Source organism: Salmo trutta, chromosome 21, assembly GCF_901001165.1.
Source record: "Salmo trutta chromosome 21, fSalTru1.1, whole genome shotgun sequence".
Taxonomy (NCBI): domain Eukaryota; kingdom Metazoa; phylum Chordata; class Actinopteri; order Salmoniformes; family Salmonidae; genus Salmo; species Salmo trutta.
Genome location: NC_042977.1, coordinates 33246494 through 33260705, shown reverse-complemented (window position 1 = coordinate 33260705; position 14212 = coordinate 33246494). Strand labels below are relative to the sequence as shown.

Below are 14212 nucleotides of genomic sequence, written 5' to 3'. Positions count from 1 at the left end.
GTGCATCATTTCAGGCCTGTGATTGAGCGAGTGCTTGACGGGATGGGCAGCAGATGCCTCCAGTCATCACCACATAAATGACCCACGCTCACCTAGAGCTGAAGTGTTAGTGAAAGCACATTGCAGTCAGGAGAGACTAACACTTATGTTAGAAGCTGACTCACACCATGGAGAGGCACCTGAAATGACACGAGAAGGCTTGAGTCATTCGGCTGAGCTCAGCTCACTGCTGAGCCATCTTGCCGTTTTCTTTATGTAACATGTACAGTAGTGTAGGACTTTATATGCACTGGAATAAAAACATTGATCTGAATGGATATGTTTATAGCTCACATTTCAGTGAATCATCCCAAAGAGCTCTTTGTACTTATTGTAGGCTAGGGTAAAGACCAGGGTATAGTAAATACATCCAGTATAGTTATTAGAAATTTCATCTTGGCCCCAAAATGTAATTAACTAAAGGTTGTTCACTCAATTCAGCTACGTGTAGTGGAGGTGTTGTGGAGTTGTTTCATTCCATTGGTTTCAGCAGTGGGATGTGTTGGTGTCAGAAGTGGGATGACGGTCAGAATGAATTGTATACATTTACATTTAACAAAATGTCTACCTATCCTTGCACAATTCCCAGTTTGAGTTTAAATTGATCTAGCAGTCTGTCTGAACAGTTATGTCTTTGCTATGCACATTTATTGTGTAAGAAGTGAAAACCTTGCACAGTAGTGGATAATTTGTCTATATATGTTATAAGTTAAGATTGTAATCAGGTTTTATGTTGGTTTTATTGAGCAAACCCTTCAGTAATTTACTCAGTCTGCCACAGTTCCACTGATGATCAAGTGGTTTTCATGCGCAGGTCTCAGCTGTGAAGTGGAATCTTACAGTATTTGCAACATTGAATTATGATCTCTAATTTCAGACATTACCGTGACAAGACTTGGTTCTTACTCTTGTGAATCAGAATTTCTAATCAGTATGTCTGGCATGTGGGTTAATTTAAAATATACTTTCTTCTCTTTTTCTAGATTAGAACAACTATGCGTTGTCTAGGTTTTATAAGGGCACTGGGCGAGACCCAGATGCAGTGTAAGGTTTGTCGTCAGGAATGGACCAAGGCGCAGCGGGAATGTGGATACTCATAGTTTTTTAATAAACATAAGTAAAGCATTCACAGGGAAAAACAATAAACAATAGTCACGACGACAGGAACAGTTTTGCAGGCACACAAAACGCAGTGCAAAAGCAACTACCCACAACCCCCAAAGAAAAACACACACTTGTTTATGACTCCCAATCAAAGGCAACTCAACACACCTGCCTTCAATTGGGAGTCCAACAACCCACTCATATGTAACACAAACATCCCTGCCACGTCCTGACCAAAACTAATACAATTTCTCCCTCTGCTGGTCAGGACGTGACATGCAGACACGGGAGGCAGATGGTTCAAGTCTCTGATATTTATTATAATCCAAGGAGCAGGCAAGAGAATGGCCGTGGACAGGCAAAAGATCATAAACAAGGTCAGGAGGACTAGCAAAAGAGCGATAAGAAAAAGCAGGAGCACGGCAAAACACGCTGGTTGACTTGACAAGACAAGACGAACTGGCAACAGACAAACAGGGAACACTGCAATAAATACTCAGGGGAAAACGGGTGACACCTGGAGGTGGGTGGAGACAATCACAAAGACAGGTGAAACAGATCAGGGCATGACAGGTATTTGTATTTATTGTGGCTCCCCATTAGCTACTCTTCCTGGGGTCCAGACACGTTAAGGCACATGACAAAATAAACAGGGATTAATTAGGGAGTGGGAGGGCCAGAGGTGGCAGAACGGAGTACTCGGGTTGGGGTGTAGGGTTTGAGCATAGTCTGAAGGTAGAAAGGAGCAGTTCCTCTTGCTGCTTCGTAGGCAAGTACCATGGTCTTGTAGTGGAAGTGAGATTTGACTGGAAGCCAGTGGAGTATGTGGAGGAACAGGTGAAATGGGAGAATTTATTACGGACAGACTTCTCCCCATCTTAGCTACCATTGCCTCAAAATGTTTTGACTATGACAGTTTACAATCATGGGTTATAAATCTCAACTTGCTCAATTTCCACATTATTCATTACAAGATGTTGTTTAGGTATAGGGCTTAGTGAATGGTTTATTCCAAATGCAATGCTTTTAGTAAAATAAAATGGCACTAGCTTATTACTTGCCACACATTCTAAAACTGACTGCAGCACTTTGTTAAGTGTTGCAGTGATTTACTTACTGTGATAGTTGATGTGTATACATCCTGGCTTTACACACTGGCTACTCAGTGCCAGTGGCAGGTCATTAGTGAAGATTGAAAAAGTAAGGGGCCTAGACAACTGCCCTGGGGAATACCTGACTCTACCTGGATTCTGTTGGAGGCTTCCTTAAAGAACACCTGTTAGACAGGTAACTTTCAATCCACAATATAACAGGGGATGTAAAGTCATAACACATCAATTTTTCCAGCAGCAGATTATTATTGATAATGTCAAAAGCTGCACTGCAGTCTAACAAAACAGCTCCCACAAGCTTCTTATTATCATTTCTTTCAACCAATCATCTGTCATTTGTGGAAGTGATGTACATGTTTAGTGCCCCTCCTTATAAGCATGCTGAAAGTTAGTTGTTAATTAATTTACTGTGAAATAGTATCGTATCTGGTCAAACACAATGTTTTCCAAAAGTTTACTAAGGGTTGGTAGCAGGCTGATTGGTCGGCTGTCTGAGCCAGTAAAGGGTGCTTTGCTATTCTTGGATAGCGGAATTACTTTTGCTTCCCTCCAAGCCTGAGGGCACACACTTTACTGTAGGCTTAGATTGAAGAGATGGCAAATAGGAGTGCCAATATAGTCTGCTATCATCCTCAGTAATTTTCCATTCAAGTTGTCAGACCCAGGTGGCTTGTCATTGTTGATAGAAAATAATTTGTTCACCTCTTCCACACTCACTTTGGGGAATTCAAAATGACATTGCTTGGATTGACAGAGGCATTCAGTGGAGTTAGAGGAATATAAATTAGGTTACTTAAATTATGACTTCCAACACCCTTGGAACAATATTTGAAGGGCAGCAGGTAGCCTAGCGACTAAGAGCGTTGGGCCAGTAGCGCTGGTTTGAATCCCTGAGACGACTAGGTGAAACGTCTGTTGATGTGCCCTTGAGCAAGGCACTTAACCCTAATTGCTCCTGTAAATTGCTCTGCATGAGTGTGTCTGGTAATTGTAAGATGACATAGCCTAACATAGACAGAAGCATGTCTGTTCTATTAAATATATTCTCAAATACTTGGAACTGACATGCATTATTGTTGCTGACACTGATGTTCAGATGAAGGGAATTAAGTAGTCTAAAATGCGTACCATCGCAGTGCTCAACTCAAACAGCTGTGTAGCCTACTATAGCTGCTGGCAACCTAATTCAAAGCCTATACTTTATCACTCAAGTAACTTTCCAGTGCTACTATTTTTGTCATGTAATGTTGTTATTAAAACTGAATCAGACAACCCCATAGTAGAATAGTTGACCTATTTACCTAGTCGTCTTGTTGTTGTGTGTTCTATGCAAGAGTAATATTCCTCTCGAGGTGCATTCAAGTTGGGAAAGCCATAGGAGGAAAACATGTATTCTGACAAGCAGTCAACGCACAACAATTCTTAATGGAATTACGGGAAAACACTTTTGAAAGCAGTTTTGGCAAACGTATTTTGCTAAGCAGTTTTGGCCTTTGTTAAAAGAGAATGGGATCCCAGTTCTCCATCACTACCACGTTTATTTCTCTACTCCTTCAATTGTGCATGTGAAATCATTTTACAAATGCAGTTTTACAACTGAATTTCAAACATGGTTCAGGCCCAGCTGCACAATAGAGCTCTTAAAGGGGCAATGGCGTCTTAAAGGGGCAATGACATACTTTGTAATAGAAACCAAAAAATGCAAATTTTTGTGTGAATAATTATTAAGAAGTATTTATATATACATATTTATATAAAAATAATAAGCATTAATAATAACAATCAGGATGTTGTGTCCAATGGGGTAAATGCAGATTGACAAACCCCATGCTTCAGCCTGTGTATATTTTATAACCCTATGCTGCAGCAGTTTGGCTACAGGACATAAAGCTTATTGCTAATAACACATCTGATAATATAGACTATGCATAGGCTACAAATCATTTTTACATACATTTTACAAATATGTTATTGGGCCCATTTCTGGAGGTGGAAATTATATTTTAGATGGTCAGCATACCTTTTAAAATCATGAATTTAGAGTAGAACGTCCTTTTAAAAAGTCACCAGAACTGAGCTTCTCAGTCCTACATATAAATTATCCTAGGGAAGACCCCGGACCCCCTAAGCAATGGGTCTGGAATTGGTCAAACTCACAGTTTAATACATAAACAAAATAATCCTCAATCCCTAAAAGCATGATGGCCATGACTTTCTTACATGAAAGGGGAGGTTAATTTGGCCCCAGTCAATCGATCTGAGATCAACTTAAGTTTCATTTCTGGGATCTTTTTTATTTTTCTTTAACCCCTGAATGTAAAAAGTGGAATAGCTTTAACTTTATCTGTCCAACACTAAAGACCAAGAAGATAAGAAGTTCTTAAACCAGATCAAAGTAGAACTGGACGGATCCAACTGGCCTCAATGGATTCCCTTAATTTAATCTCTGTGATAGCTGCTAAACACAGCAGCCTGATTCTAATTTAGAGCATGTCCCTACTCCCTAATGATATTAACACTATCACTCAGATGTAGTCTTCAATACTTTTAGATGTGATGTTTATTGGCAAATAAGTTTTTTTTTAAATTCTTTCTTTCAGGCATTCCATGTCCTATAATTGTTGCTTGGGCTATTGGGAAGCTTTACAATGAAAATGAACAGTAAGTGCACATTTCTAATTAACAACAACAGTGGAATCTCAAGCATTTTATAGTAAGTAGTTTGTGTTGTAGACATTTTGTTGTATCTGATAACCTTTGATGGAGTGCATAGAAACCTATACGTATCACGTTTCAGGTAAGACACAAATGCAGACTGTGTTGAAGTAACAATGTTTATTACAGCAACAGGGGCAGTCAAACGACAGGTCAAGGCAGGCAGGGGTCAATAATCCAGAGTAGTGGAGCAAAGGTACAGGACGGCAGGCAGGCTCAGGGTCAGGTCAGGCAGAGGTCGGTAATCCAGAGTAGGGGCAAAGGTACAGGACGGCAGGCAGGCTCAGGGTCAGCGGCAGGCAGAGTGGTCAGGCAGGCGGGCTCAGAGTAAGGACAGGCAAGGGTCAAAACCAGGAGGGTGAGAAAAAGTTAGAATGGGGAAAAGCAGGAGCTGAGACAAAACGCTGGTTGAATTGACAAACAAGACGAACTGGCAACAGACAAACAGAGAACACACGTATAAGTACCCAGGGGATAATGGGGAAGATGGACGACACCTGGGGGGGTGGAGACAAGCACAAGGACAGGTGAAACAGATCAGGGCGTAACAATACGTGTATGTCCTGGTAAATGTGTTAGTCATAGATAAACCTTGAATGATGTCTTATATCCTTTGTGGTACAGTGTAGTACTAACCTTTCTGGCGCAGGTGTTCCGCTAGCGACCCACCTCGACAACATCCGGTGAAATTGCAGAGAGCCAAATTCAAAGTGCAATAAACACAATATTAAACATTCATGATAATACAAGTGTCATACATGATTCTTTAGCTTAGAATCTTGGCAATCTAACCGCATCGTCGGATTTCAAAAAGGCTTTATGGCGAAAGCACAGCATTCGATTATCTGAGGTCAGCGCCCCACAACAGCATATTATCCAAACAAGCACAGGCGTCACAAAATCCCAAATAGCGACAAAATAAGTCACTTGCCTTTGAAGATCTTCCTCTGATTGCAATCACAAGAGTCCCAGGAACACAATGAATGGTTGTTTTGTTCGATAAATTCCTTCTTTATATCCCAAATAGTCCGTTTACTAGGCGTCATTGAGTTCAGTAATCCACCCGTTCAGAATGCAGACATAGGAGTTCCAAAAATTACCAGTAAAGTTTGTCCAAACAAATCAAACAATGTTTCTAATTCATTATTAGGTACTCTAATATCTAAATAAACAATAATATTTAATACGGAGCGAACTATTTTCAATAGGAAAGGAAAAGAACGCAGCGCACTCCCTCAGTCACACACGCAATGAGACTAGTTTTGCCATTGGACTTCCTGAGGATAAACAACTATTCCTCGTTGGTTTTGTCAGAATACAAGCCTGAAACCATGTATAAAGACTGTTGACATCTAGTGGAAGCCATAGGAACTGCAATTTGGGAGGTGGAAGTCTTTGTTTTCAATAGCTTAACCTTTGAATTGGCTGGCAGGTCAACAGAAAAGAAATGTGTCCTCGGGTTTCCGCCTGCCAAATCAGTTCTGTTATACTCACAGACAAAATTTGCATATGCATATCCTAGCTTCTGGGCCTGAGTAGCAGGTAGTTTACTTTGGGCACCTCAGTCATCCAAACTTCAGAATACTGCTTTAAATCCTTTTAGTATCGTGGAGTAACTACCAATATTGACTCAAGGTGATTCAGCAATTTACTGTATTGTAGGTGTCACAGAGGCATTCGCTGTAGCATTTACAAGAGGATAATTCATGTTATCTAAAGTTATTTGATAGATAAGTGTATTTGAAAATGTTATTTCTGTCCTTTTTAATACAAAAAAGTCAGACGTCAGTTCATTAGTTAGAGGTCATGTTTTATAGTTTTGACTTTGAGGTCTATGCTGCTATTATAAAGGTACTTCTCGGAAAATGAAGAGTCCACATTCACCCTCCAATTCATTCAGATCAAATTTAATTTCATTCATAGTAGCATTTTCTGACTTGGGTACTCTGGAACAGAGGCGTCATGGCCATAGGGGGCACAGGGGCACGTCATTTTTATCCAAGCCAAACTTGGTGCAAAACCATGCCCACGAGTAACCTAGCAACATTCAAAGCCGCGCTGATTGGTCAGAGTTCAGATGTTCCATGTGACAAAGTAAATGTGCATGAGAGAGAGGAAGAATGCTTTTTTATAAAAAATATATAAAATAATGTTTCTGTAATACTACAAGCCACCTAGCAATTTTATGAAGTTGTCTTTAGCTAGCCTAGATAGGTTCCCAATCTCCCAACCTCATAACTAGCTACCAAGAAGCCGGTTCAGGTTATCAATCAAGTTAGATAGCTAGCTTGTCTAACTATCGTAGCCGTCATGCCTGCTGGCAAGGTTAGTAGACTTTAGAAAAGCAAGCAATTACTATATGTACTGAATAAGACTCACATTTCCTTTCAATCTTTTACCCAGATTTTAGCACCAGTCAGGATGATACAGACAGCTCAAGAGTTATGCTTAGATATGCAGAATTAAGCATAATGATCATGGCTCTACATTGTGTAGATGAAGGGGAGGAGACAGGTTAAATAAGGATATTTAAGCCTTGAGACAATTGAGACATGGATTGTGTATGTGTGCCATTCAGAGGGTGAATGGACAAGACAAAAGATCTAAGTGTCTTTGAACGGGGTATTGTAGTAGGTGCCAGGCGCACCGGTTTGAGTGTCTCAAGAACTTCAACGCTGCTAGGTTTTTCACTGTCAACAGTTTCCCGTGTGTATCAAGAATGGTCCACCACCCAAAAGACATCTAGCCAATTTGACACAACTGTGGGAAGCATTGGAGTCAACATGGACCAGCAGCCTTGTGCACCTTGTAGAGTCAATGCCTCAACGAATTGGGGCTATTCTGAGAGCAAAGGGGGGGTGCAACTCAATATTGTTTTGTCCACTCAGGATAGATTGATACAAATGGGGATACAAATGGCCATTCATTTAATGTTTGTCAACAGATGCTGGTTTGGGAAAGAACCTGGAAAGTATATTGACTACATTTATCAAGGACCGGTCATCCTTGTTCTTTTGGTAAGTAACAAGATGGTCATCTCTCATTGTTTACTCCCAAGTGGCGCAGTGGTCTAAGGCACTGCATCTCAATGCAAGAGGTGTCACTGGCTGTGATTGGGAGTCCCATAGGGCGGTGCACAATTTGGCCGGGATAGGCCATCATTGTAAATATGAATTTGTTCTTAACTCAGTTGTTGTTTTTCATTGCTAAAACATCATGTTCTACATAATGAACTCTTAATTAAAGTTTTCCATCTGTATTCTCTGCTAGATAAACTTCGTTTTCCTCTTCAACATAGTAAGAATTCTCATGACCAAGCTGAGAGCTTCTACCACATCAGAAACCATACAGTACAGGTGAGTCGCTTCTCCTGTGGGGTTGTTATTTGGAATATTGCATGCCATATTATGCCACCTTTACTTGACCCCCATTTCATAATTATGATAAAAGATTTAGATGAGATTCTGCATACTTAAGTAAAAGTAAAGATACCTTAATGGAAAATGACTCAATTAAAAGTGAAAGTCACCCAGTAAAATACTACTTGAGTAAAAGTCTAAAAGTATTTGGTAATTGCAAAAACATACTTAAACCTCTCTTGGGCATGTGGGACGCTACCGTCCCACCCACGGTTCACACTATTCAACAGCCAGTGAAAAATCAGAGCACCAAATTCAAAACAACAAAATGTCATCATTCAAAGTTCTCAAACATACGACTATTTTACACCATTTTAAAGATACACTTCTCCTTAATGTAACCACATTGTCCGATTTCAAAAAGGCTTTACGGTGAAAGCATAAAGTTAGATTATGTTAGGACAGGGACAACACAAGAAAAACCACACAGCCATTTTCCAAGCAGGAGAGAGGTCACAAAAACCAGAAATTCAGCTAAAATTAAGCACTAACCATTGACGATCTTCATCAGATGACACTCCTAGGACTCAATGTTAGACAATACATGTATGTTTTGTTCGATAAAGTTCATATTTATATCCAAAAACAGCATTTTACATTGGCGCGTGATGTTCAGAAAATATTTTGCCTCCAACAATTTACAAAAATACTCATCATAAACGTTGATAAAATATTAAACTGTTATTCAAAAATTATAGATAAACATCTCCTTTATGCAACCGCTGTGACAGATTTCAAAAAAGCTTCACGGGAAAAGCACACTTTACAATAATCTGAGTACGGCGCTCAGAAAAATACACCAGGCAATACAGATACCCGTCATTTTGGAGTCATCTAAAATCATAAATAGCATTATAAATATTCACTTACCTTTGATGATCTTCATCAGAAGGCACTTCCAGGAATCCCAGGTCCACAATAAATGTTGTTTTGTTCGATAAAGTCCATAATTTATGTCCAAATACCTCCTTGTTGTTAGCGCGTTCAGTAAGCTACTCCAAATGTAGGAAGCGCGCCCAAAATTTCACGACGAAAAGTCAACAAAATGTTATATTTACGTTCGTTGAAACATGTCAAACGTTGTATAGCATCAATCTTTAGGGCCTTTTTAACATAAAACTTCAATAATATTCCAACTGGACGATTCCAATGTCTCGAAAAACGTTATGGAACACAGCTACCTCTCATGTGAACGCGCGCCACAAAACTCATGTCATTTTCTGAGTCACCAACTTCCCGGCCTTCTTGTTCGCTCTCTGTTCACTGCAAAAGCCTGAAACAAGGTTCTAAAGACTGTTGACATCTAGTGGAAGCCTTAGGAAGTGCAAAATGAACCCTAAGTCACTATGTGTTAGATAGGCAATGACTTGAAAAGACTACAAGCATCAGATTTCCCACTTCCTGGTTGGATTTTTCTCATTTTTCTCTCTGTTATACTCACAGACATCATTCAAACAGTTTTAGAAACTTCAGAGTGTTTTCTATCCAAATCTACTAATAATATGCATATTCTAGTTACTGGGCCCGAGTAGTAGGCAGTTTAATTTGGGTACGTTTTTCATCTGGCCGTGAAAATACTGCCCCCTACCCAAGAGAGGTATCAAAAGTAAAAGTTTAAATTATTTCAAATTGCTTATATTTATCAAACCAGACTGCACCATTTTTTTTAATTCACGGATAGGCAGGGCTACACAACAACACGCAAACATAGTTTACATTCGTTTATGTTTAGTGAGTCCGCCAGTTCAGAGGCAGTAGGGATGTAAATGGGACGAACTGAAAGCACGTATATCTTACCAACGGGACATTAAAAACTGTAATATCTTATGTTTCACCGAGTCATGGCTGAACAACGATATTAAGAACATACAGCTGTCGGGTTATACACTCTATCGGCAGGATAGAACAGCAGCCTCTGGTAAGACATGGGACAGAAGCCTATGCATATATGTAAACAACAGCTGGTTCACGATATCTAAGTCTCGAGGTTTTGCTCCATGAACTTATCATGAGTAACCTAGAGTTTTCATCTGCAATTTTCGTAGCTGTCTACAAACTACCACAGACCGATGCTGGCACTTAAACCACACTCAATGAGCTGTATACCAGCATAAGCAAACAGGAAAACGTTCATCCAGAGGCGGCGCTCCTAGTGGCCGGGGACTTTAATGCAGGGAAACTTAAATCAGTTTTACCTCATTTCTATCAGCATGTTAAATGTGCAACCAGAGGGGGGAAAATCTACACCACCTTTACTCCACACACAGAGACTCATACAAAGCTCTCCCTCGCCCTCCATTTGGCAAATCTGAACATGATTCTATGCTCCTGATTCCTGCTTACATGCAAAAATTAAAGCAGGAAGCGCCAGTGACTCGGTCTATAAAAAAGTGGTCAGATGAAGCAGATGCTAAACTACAGGACTGTTTTGCTAGCACAGACTGGAATATGTTCCGAGATTCTTCTGATGGCATTGAGGAGTACACCACATAAGTCACTGGGTGCATCGGGGACGTCGTCCCCATAGTGACTGTACGTACATACCCAAACCAGAAGCCATGGATTACAGGCAACATTAGCACTGAGCTAAAGGGTAGAGCTGCCGCTTTCAAGGAGCGAGACTCTAACCCGCAAGCTTATAAGAAATCCCGCTATGCTCTCTGACGAACCATCAAACAGGCAAAGCGTCAATACAGGACTAAAATCGAATCGTACTACACTACGAAGCTTTCTTGCTATTCTTATCTCTTACTTATTTTCTAAAAACTGCATTGTTGATTAAGGGCTTGTAAGTAAGCATTTCACTGTAAGGTCTACACTTGTTGTATTTGGTGCATTTGACAAATCAAATTAGATTTTCTTTGATTTGATGATCAGGGATGTTCTCTTGATGAGTGCGTGAATTGGACCATTTTCCTGTCCTGCTAAGCATTCAAAATGTAATGAGTACTTTTGGGTGTCAGGGAATATGTATGGAGTAAAAAGTACATTATTTTCTTTAGGAATGTAGTGAAGTGAAAGTAAAAGCTGGCAAAGAATATAAATAGTAAAGTAATGTACAGATACCCCAAAAAACTACTTAAGTAGTACTTAAGCAATTTACACCACTGCGAATTTCAAGCCATCCAGAAGTGAAATTTTGCTAAAAGGAACAGTAATTTCCTATAATTTTGACAGACATGATATGTGACTGAATGGTAGAGAGTGGACTGGTCTTTCCAATAATGTTATCACCACAGAACCTACTTGTCTAGGTTCCATTTTGTTATTCCCTCTGATGCTGGTGCATTGAAGACCGCCTGGGGGGGATAAAAACACAACCTAATCCAATCACTTACAGGAAGTACACTACATGACCAAAAGTCTGCTCGTCAAACATCTCATTCCAAAATCATGGGCATTAATATGGTGTTGGTCCCCCCTTTGATGCTACAACAGCCTCCACTCTTCTGGGAAGGCTTTCCGCTATATGTTGGAACGTTGCTGCGGGGACTTGCTTCCATTCAGCCATAAGAGCATTAGTGAGGTCAGGCACTGATGTTGGACGATTAGGCCTGGCTCGTAGTCGGCGGTCCAATTCATCCCAAAGGTGTTCGATGGGGCTGAGGTCAGGGCTCGGTGCAGGCCAGTCAAGTTCTTCCACACCGATTTCGACAAACCATTTCTGTATGGACCTCGCTTTGTGCACAGGGGCATTGTCATGCTGAAACAGGAAAGGGCCTTCCCTAAACTGTTGCTACAAAGTTGGAACCACAGAATCGTCTAGAATGTCATTGTATGCTGTAGCGTTAAGATTTCCCTTCACTTGAAATAAGGGTCCTAGCCCGAACCATGAAAAACAGCCCTAGACCATTATTCTTCCTCCACCAAACTTGGCACTATGCATTCGGGCAGGTAGAATTCTCCTGGCATCCGCCAAACCCAGATTCGTCTGCCAGCTGCCAGTTGGTGAAGCGTGATTCGGCACTCCAGAGAATGCATTTCCACTGCTCCAGAGTCCAATGGTGACGAGCTTTACACCACTCCAGCCGACGTTTGGCATTGTGCATTGGTGATCTTAGGCTTGTGTGCAGCTGCTCGGTCATGGAAACCCGTTTCATGAAGATTCCGACGAACAGTTCTTGTGCTGACATTGCTTCTAGAGGCAGTTTTGAACTCAGTTGTCACTGTAAGGTCTACACCTGTTGTGTTCGGCGTACATGACAAATAAACTGATTTGATTTGATTTAGTGAGTGTTTCAACCGTGGACAGACAACTTTTATGCACTACACTCGGCGGTCTCGTTCTGTGAGCTTGTGTGGCCTACCACTTCGTGGCTCCTAGATGTTTCCACTTCACAATAACAGCACTTACAGTTGACTGGGCCAGGTCTAGCAGGGCAGAAATGTGACGAACTGACTTGTTGGAAGGTGGCATCCTATGACGGTGCCACATTGAAAGTTACTGAGCTCTTCAGTAAGTCCATTCTACTGTCAGTGTTTGTCTATGGAGATTGCATGGCTGTGTGCTCAATTTTACACACCTATCAGCAACGGATTTAGCTGAAATAGCCAAATCCACAAATTTGAAGTGGTGTCCACATACTTTTGTATATATAGTGTACCAATGGCTACTCTAATTCATAGTTAACATTGGAATGTCCACTCACTGTTTGTTTGCTCTATAGGTGGTCTGTAAAAAAAAGCTTTTAATAAAGGTGACACAATAACATTTAGACCGACATGGTCTTTATCCTAACGTGGTCTTCCTCCTTACTCGTAATACTTTGTATATATTGTGATGCGAGACTACCAACCCAATTTATTGCAGTCATTACAACCTCCCCTCAACATTCACAGTTTATGGAAAAGCTGATGGAGCATTTAAATCTGTTTAACAACTCCCTTCTACTCAACAAAGTGATGAAACGGTCATCTGCTTTATTATGGATGAATCCCTTCAATATGTACTTAACTTGCATGCACCATTACATAACATTCCTATGAATATATGGCCACACACACACTTACGCATTTACGCACACACACACACACACACACACACACACACACACACACACACACACACACACACACACACCATTTTCCATGACGATCATTTCTGTTTGAAACACTCTTTTTCAATAGAAATGAAGTGCTGATGTTGCACAGTGTCTAATAACCTTGCATATCATATTCATAGAACAACTTGCATCGTCCTCAAATTCACATTTAAGATCTTTTTCATGGTGGATTATTTGAGAGCGCAAAGGGGGAAATCTCAAATCCCAGCAACGTCTGCAGACCTCTGTCCAATAGAAAAGGGTATGGCTTCTTTTACTCCTATGCTGACATTGCTGACATTGGGTTCCCAGTGGATTTATATCCTTAGATACGATATGTAATGTGCTATTTGAGGTGTAACCTGGGCCATCAGCTGCTTCACTGCTTAGGTAGATTAGCTGAAATCCCCTCATATTTCGATAAAATGAAGAATGCCATTTGCAACCAGATACTCAAATGGGCCGCTTATAATGTCCGACTTTTGTTCTGTTATCAAGTTGTTGATACCACGGATTTTCACTTTTAAATGTATTTCTTCTCAATGTGGTTATTTCATCTAGAATGGTAGAACAATCCTTGCATAATTTAATTCAGCTTTATTTTGAGAAGTGCTTTTTGTTATGTAATATCTACCGCAAAACCCTAAGGAATAAGCTCCATTCCCTCCTCAACCTGCTGGAGGCAAGCCTTGGGCGACATTGTCAACAATAACAAAAACTCCCTCTTATTTGAGTTAGTAGTCTTGTGGGATGGGGTTCTAATAATACTTACTCAGAATGT

The 14212-nt window shown here is 40.5% G+C and overlaps 1 protein-coding gene across 5 annotated transcripts in view; it reads left to right on the top strand.

Annotated features, from left to right (window-relative positions):
• The window catches only part of LOC115157209 (corticotropin-releasing factor receptor 2), an 80125-nt gene that overhangs the window by 60827 nt on the left and 5086 nt on the right, over positions 1-14212 (top strand). For all 5 annotated transcript variants that reach the window (XM_029705270.1, XM_029705272.1, XM_029705271.1 and 2 more), the window contains 3 exons: positions 4856-4916; positions 7915-7987; positions 8241-8326. In XM_029705270.1, the coding sequence (XP_029561130.1) occupies positions 4856-4916; positions 7915-7987; positions 8241-8326 (220 nt within the window). The remainder of the gene's footprint in view (positions 1-4855; positions 4917-7914; positions 7988-8240; positions 8327-14212) is intronic.